Raw genomic sequence first — 14,638 nt, 5'->3', positions numbered from 1 at the left:
GAATGTTTCAATCAAGCATCCATCGATCTCGTTAAGCTGAAGGACTGGTTTGACAACAATGTCCTGTCAATTAATACTGTATTAAAAAAACTAAGTGCCTCCCAGTTTACCAACGTAACAGCCCAGGACCAATTGAGCTCAGGTTGCATTCATGTGGCAATCCATTGTCTGCTGTCTGTGGCTGTCCACCTATTGAACAAGTTAAACAGTATAGGTATCTGGGTGTTGTATTCGATCATAAGCTGAGCTGGGGGGCTCATGTGCAGTACCTGAGGCAGCGGCTGCGAAAGCTGAACTACACATTTGGTCAGCTAGGGCAATTCCTGGGTGCCGGTCACTGTAGGAACGTTTATCATGCTTATGTTCAGTCCCTGCTCGAATATGGCATCTTGTCGTGGGGGGGTGCCTCATCCAATGTATTGCAGCCCCTTGCAGTTTCACAAAGATCACTCATTAAAACGCTTCTTTTGAAAAATACCCTACTCATTTGTTGTTCCTCGAATTTCCAGTTTTGAATATTAAACAGCTCTTCATTAAAAACCTTTTAATTTTTATTAAAAGAAACAATTCCCTATTTACAGAAATTCAGCATAATTATCCTACCAGAAATAGATTAAATATTAACATCCAAATCCCTCGTCTCGAAAACTCAATGCAATTATCAAACTGTTTCCACTTGGCCCATTGGCTTTATCGTAATGCTCCTCCAGAAATTCTATGAATTGGTGAGGGGTGTAGCATCGCCATCTATGAGCGTGCAGTGAGCAGGTGGCTTCTCAGTATTGGCCCGGCGGCTGCAGAGGCTCTGTTGCGGTCTCCTTATGTCTAGCTGTAATAGTCCGTCCTTACCTATTGGCTTTGTTCAGTTTTTTCTTCTTCTTCAACCACAGATACTGTACATTTTATTTGATACCCTAAATGCCGCAAATCAAATTAAATTAATTTAATTCTTTTTTTCCAGTTCAAGTCACTTGTTAAACTATTATTTTTTCAATTTCTTATTTTATTACTGTATTAAGTTTTTAGTAACTAGATTTTATATAGTATCTAGTGTCAATAAACTATTGTTATTATTTTTCTTATCGATTGTCAGAAGACTTATCGTCCAAGTATGGAGTTATTCATTTACTTTTTACTTGTTTTTCATATTAATGTTACAATCTAATATATTGCGTTTACTTTGTTTTTACATACTAGTAATTTATAACGTTTTTGAATAAATTGAAATTTAATTGTATCATAGCATTAAGCGCCGGATTAGGATTTAGGATATTTAGGATTGGGACGAATAGAATGTTAAATAAAGGAAACTACTTACCATATGATGTTTTTTCTGTATCCACTAGATCCTCAAAATCATTTTTCAGAGTGCATCAAACATCTTTCCATGCATCACTGGTAAGATTTCAGTCTTTAAATGTCTCGAAAGTTTTATCCCACAACACAGGTCTTGCTTCCACTAACGAAATAAGGAAATCATTATCTATGTCATCCATTTCAGACGTAATTAGCTCGCACTATAAAAACTTAGCTCTCTATATCAGCAAAGCAATCGACTGGAATGGAGGATGGTGTACTGCCAAGGACGGTCAGAGAAAAATCGGTGTGTGTGCAAGCTTGTATCATAGAGAAACAATAGTGTAAGTAGATATCCCATGGTATAGGGCGTTTATGTCGCAACTTTTACTGTTATCTCAAGCCGATTACCATTGATTTTTAATGTTTGTTGGGGTGAGAGTGTATGAACGGCACAATATGAGAGACTACCAGTGTCACACAGCTTCACGGGAAAGAATTACATGGACTATTGAGATAACAGTAAAAGTTGCGACATAAACGCCCTATACCATGGGATATCTACTTATGCTATTGTTTCTCTATGCTTGTATTTAGTGACGTACGCCACTGTGTCGTCGGCACCGACGGTACGCAGTGGCAGTGGCCGGCTGCTCATCGGCATTTTACCGGCGCCGATCAGCGATCGGCGTGTGTGCCAGGTCCCGTTCCCGCCAGCAGTTCACAATTGGAATTTGGACGGCCGGTAAAAAATCGGCCGTCCAAAATCGGTGTGTGTGCAACTAGCCTAACCTAAAATGTTTAATGCAAATCCTTATTTTACGTAGTATAATGTTCTGTGTTCAGTCGAGACTCACAAAAAAATGTGTTGAATATTAGTTTTAGGACCGTTTGCACATTGTAAGTTTAAGCTAAAGCTTAAACCAAATCTGGATTTTTTTTGTTTAAACTAAAATTCCGTTTGCACAGTATCAGTTTAAACTCTGAGAATGTTTAAAACTCCAAAGCAGGAGGTTTAAACCAAATAATTTGGATTAACTTGATATCTGTAAAGATTTGATGGGGAAACAGCTGATAGTGAATTATATTTCGTCGGTTGTTTTTAATGCTTCTGTAGACGATAATAATTATTTAGGTTATAGTGAATCATTATTTGAATGTAAAAATAATTATAATGGAGAAATTGATATACGTTTTTTATGCGATCGATAAAGATGACTGCAAATAAATTTTTAAACAGAAAAATTAGGCAAAAAACGAATCATTTAAATTTCTGGGATGATAAAAGAATTTTTTCAACGGTTTTGCTTGAGTAAAGCAACTGCCAATTTAGTATTTGATTAAATACACCACTTGATAGAAAATAAGACAATTTTTAACAGTGGTCTTTGATTAGAAAACATGTTTTTAACAACACATAACTGAGATATTTTGCTTTCGAGAGATTTCTCATAAACAAGGAAGACCGTCGTAGTAGATTTAAGCGTAACAAAATAACTTTTTTATCCTAACATTCTAAAATATACTTTTTGGTGCCAACTAAATATAAGTTTGTATCTAATAGTAATATAGCATTCTATAATTTTTTGAATAACTTCTTGATCGCTTTTCACTTTATTTCCGTAAAGCTTACAGCTCTGTGGATTTGGAACGAGGAAATAGTAGCTACATAACTTACTGATGGTTTGTAAACAAATAACAAAATCACCTTCCTGATATTATAAACGATGACATACTATTAGCAACTTAACGCTAAACTAGTTTAACTTAAACTGGATTAGTAAATGCACTGAGAAAACTGATTCAAGTTTAAACTTCCAGATTAACTTAATCGAGTTTAGCAATACATACTGTGCAAACGGCTCTTGTAGTTGAATATTTGTACCGGTATGTATTTTTATTGCAACATGTTAAATGTTGTAATGTAATTTGCTATGTAATTTCTTGTGAATTTATTGCTTTAAAAAGCTTCAAATGAAATCCGACTTTTGTCAGTTGAGGGTTAATTAACTTTAGTTTACGCTTCCTCTAACGGCGCGTTCAGTTGGTGGTGAAACTCTGCCTCATCATGAGATTGACTAACATGTACATTTTCAGCAATGTGGTTTTCATAAAAGAAAATGAAAAATACCTCATTAAACAATATGAATCTCATGTACATGATATCAGAAAAAGTTCGATTTTATAAAGCCCACCATAAGACTGCACTAATCCTACAAAAGCCATGAATATCAATAGTCCTTACTGTTCAATAAACTGCCCTCAGTAATCAGAAACCTTCCAAAAGATATGTTCAAGAAAAAAGTGAAGAAGCTACTAAAAACTAGGGTGTTCTATACACTAAAGGAATGCCGCAACAGCGAATTTGTGACCACATAATTTAATTTCATTTATTCATAGACAATAGATACAATGCAGGTAAAAACAACAGGCATTCGCCCAAAACTGCTAAAAACCTTAATTTGGAATACACAGTCTAGAGGTTATGTAAATGATAACTTAATTCACACACTATTTTGAGTCCAAAAAATGTATGTACTACAATAATTTCAAATTTATCAGATTAATAAGTTTCAAAATACAAATCCAAACAAAAATCTTCCTTCACAATCACAAAAAATATTGAAAATTTCACTAAGAAAGAATTCTAACACAAGACAGCTTTCCAAAATTACAACAAATTGAAAGAATAAATTGTAAGCTAGTCTTGATATGGCAAAGCTCTTTCATGTTATCTGATGTTGTTTTATATAATCTGACATTGTTTTATATTGTACCGTAGCCTATCTGAGTTACTTCATCTATGTAAATGTTTATCACATTCCTTTGTACCTGACCGACGTGACGAGATCCATGTATATGTTATATATTTGTTGATCAATAAAAGCTATTCTATTCTATTCAATCTTTGGTTAAAATCATCAGTAAATGTTAACGGAGATTATTAGAGGAAGCATTAGCGTCATAATGGTGATACCCATTAGTTTAATTTTAATACTTAGTTTATTTTAGACTTGGTTTTAATCTAGTTATGTTTTGTTTGACAGAGTTGTTCAGCTCCATTAAAACCAGGACCTGTAGGAGTTGGGGGTCCTACAATCGATGGTCCAGGACCCCCTATGACAGCGGGCTCTCCCAATGCAATAATGAACTCATTGTCTGATTTCGGTGACACTGATCCAATGAGTGTGGGGCCTCATCATTCTCTTGCAGGTAATCATTGATTTTATGTGTATTGTCATTACAATTAGTCTCAGAGGCTAACCATTAATCTTTATTTCACTATAAATCTTACACTATGAATAACTATAAAACTTCAGTTCATCCACTACCCAAGTAGTTATGATGAGATTATGAGAGCAGTAAAAATTATATAGTCTGCATACACTATCACAAATTGATTTTAAACTGTAGTGAGGTTCACGTTATAATTGCAGTGTTTGATTAGCAATGGTATTGCTATCCTTGTCTATCATTCAACAAAGCGGATAGCGCTATCTCTTTCTCGCTTTGCTCTGTTGCCAGATCGTCTTTTAACAATGTAGTACTAATAGTTAATTGGCAAAATATTTAATCCTTATTATGAAAACTCATTATGAAATTGAAAAATATAATTTATACCTTGAGAAAATATAATTGATTATTTTAAACGAGAACAGTTGATATTAAATCAATAAACCTGTATCAGCTACCGTCTATAGAAGGTATTGACAGAGGATCGGCAACTTTGATCTCCAATCTTTCTTCATTGCCATTATAATGTGGACTTCACTATAGTTCAAAACGCTTCCTTCTCTTCAGCCTCCTGGTAAGATCTTCATTGTGTCGTAGTTGGCTTATCTCAGGGTTGACTTGATGATGGAGTCTCGACTCATGCCGCATAACAAAGCGACTTACTTCACTGGACACAAATGGAATGCGTAGATCTCTATGCAAGTCATTGTTTCTGATATAACAAGGAGCGTTGACCATATTAAATAAGAAATTTTCTTAATACTTTATTTTGAAATATCTGTATCATATTATGTTACTTTTACTGGCACATCCCATAGTCGGAGATGGAGGGGATCAATGTAGAATGAGAAAAAAAAACAACTTATACTCTGTCCAGACTGCGATGAGCGCTGAAAGATTAAGCCGACCCTCCTACTACTCACACACACACACACACACACACACACACACACACACACACACACACACACACACACACACACACACACACACACAAGCACAGTCTCCTTTTGTGTGTGTGAGTAAAGGGACGGTCTGTCTACCTGTATACTACGTAGTATACATAGTATATTAATGGCGCAGGTAGGTCGGGCGTGTGTGCCTGCGCGTGGGGAAGCGAGGGTCGGCCTAATCTTCCAGCGCTCATCGCAGTTTGGACAGAGTATAATCATCCTAACTCATTTCTCATGTAATTTTTTCTATATACACTGTAATATATGAATCACTGTATATATGAATAAGAAAGAGAGTACCTTACCATAGCTATAAAGTATAATATACTCCAGAAAATTTCTTAATTTTGTTGTGAATTTTGTTTCAATTCTTTGTTCTAGTTTTTTCTATTCTGTTTATATATTTACTTTTGTGCTAATTCAATTTAAATAAAGTTGAGTGTATGATAATCTTATCTCCTACACCCACTGGCGAACAAGAGTCATCTTATGCCAGTGGTTTTTTCACTTACAATCTATTGTTGAACTTTGGTTGAATTATTTTATTTGTCATGCTAGACTCTATTTGATTTCTGTATAATGTATTTATGGGTGTGAAATAAATTTTAATTTGAAATTAAAATAAGAAATTATGATGCAGTTGGAGAAGACAACTTTAAGATTAATAAACATTTTTTATTTCATAATTATATACTTATATAGTTAATTATATACCTTTGAGGTTATGAAAACTTGGAATAAAGTAAAATTGACTAATCTAAACGCCCCTTAGGCCAGGGACACACGACACGGCAAAACTGCCGGGCCGGATGTTTCACCGGATCCGGCGCCGGTTGAATACCAGAACACACTGCAACTGCCGTTCGACAGTCGCCAGACACGCCAGCAATAATAACAGAATATTTCTAATGTACTTGAAGGTTTTCAGTTGCATTGCTACTGTCAAGAGCTCAGAAATTGGCTGTGCTATGTTTGCTCCACCACAGGAGAAAGAGGAAATGATGAAACTTTGGCGAATTTTTCATATAAATTTTCAAAATGGCGGCTATTTAGAAACTTGAGAAGTCAAATTTCACAAAACAAGTACATTTCACAATAAAATGCAATGATATGTTGAATGTTACACATCATACAGAGTGTTTACGACTCCCTAACAATACTCTAGGTCTAGGGCATTGTTCCAAGCTAACAAACATATCTAAATATCATATTTAAATTGTCCGTCTTACCCAGGAACAATGTCCAAGAATATTGGTAGTGAGTGCGTAAACACCCTGTATAAAGAACATAACATACATAAACATATAATAATTGTAACACCCAATTTTTGAGATCTTACAATAAATAAATTAGAGAGGCTTAATGTAATCTAACTACAAGTGGTAGATGTAGAGGCAGGGCCGGCCGGCTGTTTTGCCGAACCGTGTGTTCATCTCCATATGTACAATGCCCTCCAACCTGATGGCCGGTGAAGTAGAGAATAGCCGGCTGTTCCGCCGGCTGATTTTCTCGCCGGGTCCGGTTCTCAGCCGGCCCGGCGAAGTTTGTCCTTCTCCATGCCTTCCTGTGTACTTTGCACTTCATCCGGCAAAAAACCGCTGGTGTTTGATTGATTGATTGAGTACTTTATTTATGTAGATTACAATATATACTGGCTTATACACTTATATACAATAGCTTACAATACAGCAAAATTATAGATGAATTTACATAATATAGACTAAGAAAATAATTATTGAACTGTATATGTTATGAAAAAGTAATTTGTAATATAATAACTATAGATAATTAATTATATTGCTATGCATCTACATAAATTGGACATATCAATGTCCATTCTTCGGAAAGAATATTAAAAATATCCTCCCCACTAACTCTCTACCAAATAGTGTGTCCCCGGCCTTAACTATTGTTATTTTGTGTCATTGCAGGAGTCAAAGTTCCTGATGAGAATTTAACACCGCAACAGAGGCAACACAGGGAAGAGCAGTTGGCCACTCTGAGGAAAATGCAGCAGATGCTTTTTCCAGAGAACCATTCTCCAGGGGAGCCACCAAGTGGAGGAGGCCAACCACCTCCCTCGGGGGGACAATCCACCGACCTAGACGAAGTGATTCCGCTAACCTCAGATCCCAACGACATAGCAATGTCGCCGCAATGTCCCAAAGGTCAAGCTCCCATCACAGCACAGCAGGCCGAATGGCAGAAGATGCAGCTGCAGTTCTATGAAGAACGCAAGAAGAAACCGACCGATAACCAGGCGATGAGGAATCGCAACCAGGGTCCACCGCCTCCCTATCATCCGACAACGAGATCTGCCAGTGTTCCGGTCGCCATGCCGAGTCCCAACCCCAGTTCACCCAATAATACCACTTCCAACCTGTCTCTACCCTCGCCACGAACGTGCTCCGGCCTCAACTCCCCGGCTGGCCCCGCCAGGAACCACGAGTCACCCGCCCCTCCCAGCACCTCCAACCCGGGCACTCCGCACTCCCCTCCTGCTAAGAAGGAGAAGCTCAATGGTGACTTCTCACCTACACCCTCAAGTCAACATTCTCCGGGTAAGTCAAATCTCAAATACTCGTTCCACAATTAAGTTACACTCTTTTTTTTAGGGATGGGTATCTAAAGACCTTACATCGATGTTTTTTCACCATAAAGCCGGGTCCAGACGTTCAAGTTTACCATCAGTCTTTTGTTCAAGCAAAAGACGGATTGTTTGGTTCAAGCAGCAAAAGACTGATGTAAAATTGCGTCCACACGCATCCGTATTATGTCGTCCGTTTTCCTATTTTTGTGCTCACAAGCTCAGTTCTTGATATGTTTATTTATTTATTCAATCATTCAGAATTATACAACTTACAGAAAAGTACCACAGGCTAACTTACGCCCAAAACGGTTCCAATTCTAATTTTTACAACAGTCCAAAGTAGCTAGAGGTTATGTGTCACTTCAATATGAATTATTGTGATATGGTTCATTGAGTCTGAATTGTATACGATTGACATATATCCGGTAGATGAGTAATAATTATATCGTATTTTTTCGCTGATTCAACTGGATATATCATTATAGTAAATCATAATATCAACATCAAATTCTGAGAGTATCATGAGAATCAAGAATGAAAAAAGATGGTTAAATGGTGTTATATACAATCGATAAAAAAACTTGCTTATTTTCAAGTACTCGCGAGGCATTTTATTAATTTGAGGGCGCTTAATCCGAATCTAAAATCACAATTTCACTATCTCCATTTTTACGCGATTCAGGTTTTGGTGGATAGGCATAAGACGCACAGTTTGATGGAAAAAGATTCCCGGCCGATACATTTTAAGTTGGACGACTTAAGCTTGAAGACCCATCCGTTTCACCGTCCAGACGCAACGACTTACATGCTCCGACTTTGCTTGAGCAAAAGACTGAAGCTAAACTTGAGCGTCTGGACCGGGCTTAACATCGATAAGTGAAAAACATCGAACAGTAAACATCGATGTATCGCCCTTCGTTTTTACGGATGATACTAGGAAGACACTCTCCTTAGAGTGACTCAGATAGTGAAAAAAATTTTCCTTTTTTTATGTAAATGTAAAAGAAAGGGACAGATCTTTTGAAAAGTAGTTAACAATGAAGAAATATTATTGATTAGCAGCAGCCAAACTGAAAATTTATAAATTATTGCTTGTAGGTAATCAGACTTGATGTTTAGCAATGGAGATGATATTTCAATCGAATTAAAAAAAACCTCTATCTAAACTATTGGTTTATAGATTTGAATATTTTTTTAATATAAGACAAATTAAGAGGGTACTCTTTTGTCCAAATTTTGTAAAGAGAATAACGTTGAACTAATAACGATGAATGAAAACCTCTTCCTCTCAAGATAAATAAATAATAAATAAATAAAGCCTTTATTTAGTCTCCAGACAACATTTTCGATACATCATTAGAAAAACAATTTACAATCTATTACAAACCATTCATCTTCAGTTTTCAATACACTAGAGAAATTCTTCTTTTTTTATATAAATACTTATATATAAATAGTCCGTACAGTCGTACAAATTTAGTTTTTACTCCTGTTATACAGGAGTATTTTTTCCTTCCTCGAGCAAAATGAAAAATGATAGTTTATGAAATTCAATGAAATCGAAAGAATAATATAATATAAAGAAGAATATAATAAAACAATAATTTCCTTTTCCAATACATAAATTTGATCATTTCTCTGGAAACTAGGCCCACTATCGGGCATAGGCCTCCCCCAGGTTTTTCCATCTCTGCCTGTTTTTCGCCGTCTCCATCCAGTTTATACCTGCAGTCTTTACGATATCATCCTTCCATCTGGCTTTCTGTCGACCTCCTCTTCTTGTTTTCCACGTTGGCTCCCAACTGGTGACTTTTCTCGTCCATCTGTCGTCTTCTAATCTTGCGATGTGGCCAGCCCATTTCCATTTCAACAACTTCACTGTTTTTGTCACATCCTCAAGGTTTGTAATACTTCTTATAAAAGAATTCCTGATTCTTTGTTGTCTTTATATTTACAAGATGCTTCTTTCCATTGCTGTTTCAGTGACTTGAACCTTTTTCAGTGACGTTTTCTTACAAGCCCAGGTCTGTGCTCCATATATAAGTGCTGGCATTATACATGATTTTATCACTTTGGCCTTTGTTGAAATATTGAGCTCTTTATTTTTCATAATACACTTCAAAGCCCAATACCTCTCAAGATAATCCCAACAAAAAAAAAAACTTAAAACTTAAAAAATTTAAAAATTAGAATTGTCTTTACTTTTTAGTTGGGGAAAACATCGGATGACCGATGTCTAGGTAAAACCATTGTTAAGTGAAAAACATCAAACAGTAAACATCGATGTTACTTAAAAACATGGATGTTTCTAAACATCGATGTATCGATACCATCCCTACTTTTTAGCCCTGTACATGGCAGGAGAACACTGTACAAGGCCGAAACACTTATTTTTTATAGTCCTGTACATGACAGGAAAACGCTGAAATTTTCACTTTCATAAAATATAACCTCACTTTCATTGAAAATGCACGGTACTATGCAACTCAAGTCGATGCTCGACCAACATGTCGAGTCGACGCTCGACTCAGTCTCACAGTCGTGAGGTCGCGGAGACTAGAGTCGACTGGTCTGAGTGTCACCATCATTGAAAATGCACGGTACTATGCAACTCAAGTCGATGCTCGACCAACATGTCGAGTCGACGCTCGACTCAGTCTCACAGTCGTGAGGTCGCGGAGACTAGAGTCGACTGGTCTGAGTGTCACCATCATTGAAAATGCACGGTACTATGCAACTCAAGTCGATGCTCGACAACATGTCGAGTCGACGCTCGACTCAGTCTCACAGTCGTGAGGTCGCGGAGACTAGAGTCGACTGGTCTGAGTGTCACCATCATTGAAAATGCACGGTACTATGCAACTCAAGTCGATGCTCGACCAACAGTCGAGTCGACGCTCGACTCAGTCTCACAGTCGTGAGGTCGCGGAGACTAGAGTCGACTGGTCTGAGTGTCACCATCATTGAAAATGCACGGTACTATGCAACTCAAGTCGATTCTCGACCAACATGTCGAGTCGACGCTCGACTCAGTCTCACAGTCGTGAGGTCGCGGAGACTAGAGTCGACTGGTCTGAGTGTCACCATCATTGAAAATGCACGGTACTATGCAACTCAAGTCGATTCTCGACCAACATGTCGAGTCGACGCTCGACTCAGTCTCACAGTCGTGAGGTCGCGGTGACTAGAGTCGACTGGTCTGAGTGTCACCATTTGAAAGCATATGCTGCGTCGAGGAGAGACTAGAGTCGCATTCTCTTCTCGACTTGAGTCTCGTAAGTATGAGTTGAGCCTTAGTCTCTTATATTCTCTCTCTGAGCCTCTTCATCTTCTGATACCCTCTCTGAGAAAAGACTTCTTAAGGTCCAAACTTCACCGTTTCATGTGAAACATTACATTAGTACCTTAACTTTCGCATATTCCGTCATTATTCTTGCTCAATATTATTGTAGAACTCTATAGTTTTATATGATTCACCATGTTATTTTACTGCTACTGGTATTTATTTTTAACGCTAGAACGTACGTTGAATTTTGTATTGTTAAACACATCAATAAAGGAATCTGTATCTGAGCTAGCATTATACATTTTCTATCTTAGGCGGGAGCGCTCTGTCTGAGTCTCAGATGGAAGAGAATCTCAGATTGGGTAGATTTAAATTTCTCTGCATAACCTAAAAGATTATGTTCAATTATGTTTAATGGGGCAGGTTGAGCTTATTTTTTTTCTTTTAAATGACAATATGTTGATATTATTATAAATGTTTAATTATTTTATAATAAAGACAAATAATGAAAAGTTATTTGATCAGCTGTTAACCTAGCTCCGCAGTGCAGAATTGGACTAGGCGCTGAGACAGCAAATAATAGCAGCGTTGGTGGGAATGCGAGCGGCCGCAATAACATCTTCCACCCAGCAATGGTCGGCGTAGTTCCGCCTGGTGGACAGACGAAAGACAAACCAGTCGGTTATTTGATCCCTCCAGCCAGGCTCAGCCAAGCAGCCGAGACAATAGAACAATGGAGTGGCGGTCTTATTCGCGTTCATCAGCAGTTTTCTTTCTCAAGATTATTTTGATTTTTGTGTGCCAATAATAACTCCAGTAACCAGTGAAAAGTTCCCAGAAACGTGGTGTACTACCATATTAATGACTTTTCATGATGATTTTTAATTATTTAAAAACATAGTTGACATTCTGAGCCTTTAGGCTAAACTTGGGGTCGCTGAGAACGAATCTGCAATCAGAATTTCTCTATCACGAAAAATAACGAAAAAAATCTAGCTGTTGATCTTCCGGCAACCGTTAACAGTCATCCTGCAATGCGGCCGAAACACTTCCAAGCCAGACACCCATCTCGAATGACAACAACGCCAAGCTGTAAGAAACCATCCTGCACTGCGGCGCTAGGTTTAAAGCACACTTGAAATTTGTACAATATGAATGTCAACAATGCTTGTCGTCGACTGCGGAAGTTTACGCACAAATGAAAATGCACCTTAAGATAGACTATGTATAATGCTCTAGTTCAGAGAGAGAATAGAACATAAGATGTAAATATGAAACTAAACAACTCTGATAACTGAATCCCATGAATGTTCTAATTCATTAATTTCATGTATAATCAAATTGTACAATTCTCATAAATAGTTTTTTTTGCAGATGGGATGTTTTGTCGATCTCTTCAATCGTTGGCCCAAAAGCAGCAGTCGGCCCTCACAAAAGAGCCCAACCTAATGCCCGTGCCTTCGCCACAACAAATTCAGTATCTGAATGCATTCGAAGGACAAGAACTGACCATCCAGAAGCAGCCAAATACAAGTTTGAAGGAACCAAATATGTCTCCAACGTAAGTCTAATACATTTTTTCACATTCCTTTTTACTTTCCTTGCCCTACTACCATAGGTAAGGAAAGTATTGCTTTCCAAAAAAAATAAGGTACCCCAATTTCAAGTTTTCTATACGTTTCAAGGTCCCCTGAGTCCAAAAACATGATTTTTGGGTATTGGTCCGTGTGTGTGTGTGTGTATGTGTGTGTATGTGTGTGTGTGGTGTGTGTGTGTGTGTGTGTGTGTGTGTGTGTGTGTGTGTGTGTGTGTGTTTGTGTGTGTATGTCTGTGAACACGATAACTCCATTCCTAATTAACCGATCGACTTGAAATTTTAAACTTAAGGTCCCTATACCATGAGGACCCGACAATAAGAAATTCAATAAAATTCAATTCAAGATGGCGGAAAAAATGGCGGATAATACTAAAAAACCATGTTTTTCACGTTTTTCTCGAAAATGACTCTAACGATTTCTTCAAATTTATATCATGGATAGCTATTTATAAGCCCTATCAACTAGCATAAGTCTCATTTCTGGGAAAATTTCAGGAGCTCCGTAATATTCTTGAGAAAAATGGCGGAAAATGACTAAAAAACCATGTTTTTCACGGTTTTCTCGAAAACGGCTCCAACGAATTTCTTCAAATTTATACCATGGATAGCTATTTATAAGCCCTATCAACTGGCATGAGTCTCATTTCTGGGAAAATTCCCGGAGCTCCGTAATATTCTTGAGAAAAATGGCGGATAATGACTAAAAATCCATGTTTTTCACAGTTTTCTCGAAAACGGCTCTAACGATTTTCTTCAAATTTATACCATTGATAGCTATTTATAAGCCCTATCAAATGACATGAGTTTTTCTTCTGGGAAAATTGCAGGAGCTCCGTAATATTCTTGAGAAAAATGGCGGTGTACTAAAAAACAATGTTTTTCACGATTTTTTCAAAAATGACTTGACCAATTTTTTTCAAATTCATACCCTGTATAGTTATTCATCAGCTCTATCAACTGGCATGAGTCTCCTTTCTGGGAAACCAATGGGGGGTCCACCCCATCCTTGGGAAATGGACTTAGTAACCTCCTTCTCGTGCATGAGGTGGGTAGTAGGTAGGCAGTTCATAAAAAGAACACATAGTCGAGCTGTAGAACAGCTGTTTTGACGACTTTAAAAAAATGACGACTAAAAAAATCATCGAATTTCACAATTCACGCAAAGAAAAAGTACTCTGAAAACAATTATATATACACATATACAGAAGTCTGATCGTAGTTTCAAATATGAGCAAGGAAAGTTGTGTGAGTGTACCACACCAGATTTTTGGGGTACGTTTCTTCATCAGATCGATTGAATAAAACTAGAATCTAGTAGTTATAATGATGTCCATGCAATGGTGAAACAACTATAGTGAGGTCCACGTTATAATGGCAGTGTATTTGATTAGCAATGGTATTGCTATCCTTGTCTGTCATTCAACAAAGCGGATAGCGCTATCTCCTTCTCGCTTTGCTCTGTTGCCAGATCGGTTTTTAACAATGTAGAATTAATTCACAAAATATTTCATTTTAATTATGAAATTATTGAAAAGTATAATTTCTTGCTTAATAAAATATAATTGATTATTTAAAACGAGGATGAACAATTAATATTACATTAATAAACCTGTATTAACTACAATCAAGAAGGCATTGACTAGACAGTGAGGATCGGAAATGGTGTTCTCCTATCTTTCTCC

General features: G+C 37.2%; 1 protein-coding gene across 1 annotated transcript in view; it reads left to right on the top strand.

Annotated features, from left to right (window-relative positions):
- The window catches only part of LOC111060129 (protein BCL9 homolog), a 34,104-nt gene that overhangs the window by 17,610 nt on the left and 1,856 nt on the right, over positions 1–14,638 (top strand). Inside the window, exons 7-9 of the mRNA XM_039442283.1 lie at positions 4,344–4,509; positions 7,415–8,044; positions 12,734–12,920. Coding sequence (XP_039298217.1) covers positions 4,344–4,509; positions 7,415–8,044; positions 12,734–12,920 — 983 coding nt within the window. The remainder of the gene's footprint in view (positions 1–4,343; positions 4,510–7,414; positions 8,045–12,733; positions 12,921–14,638) is intronic.

The sequence above is a fragment of the Nilaparvata lugens genome, chromosome X, assembly GCF_014356525.2.
Source record: "Nilaparvata lugens isolate BPH chromosome X, ASM1435652v1, whole genome shotgun sequence".
Classification (NCBI taxonomy): domain Eukaryota; kingdom Metazoa; phylum Arthropoda; class Insecta; order Hemiptera; family Delphacidae; genus Nilaparvata; species Nilaparvata lugens.
The sequence above is the reverse complement of the archived record's forward strand: the minus strand, read 5'-3'. Positions and strand labels throughout refer to the sequence as shown.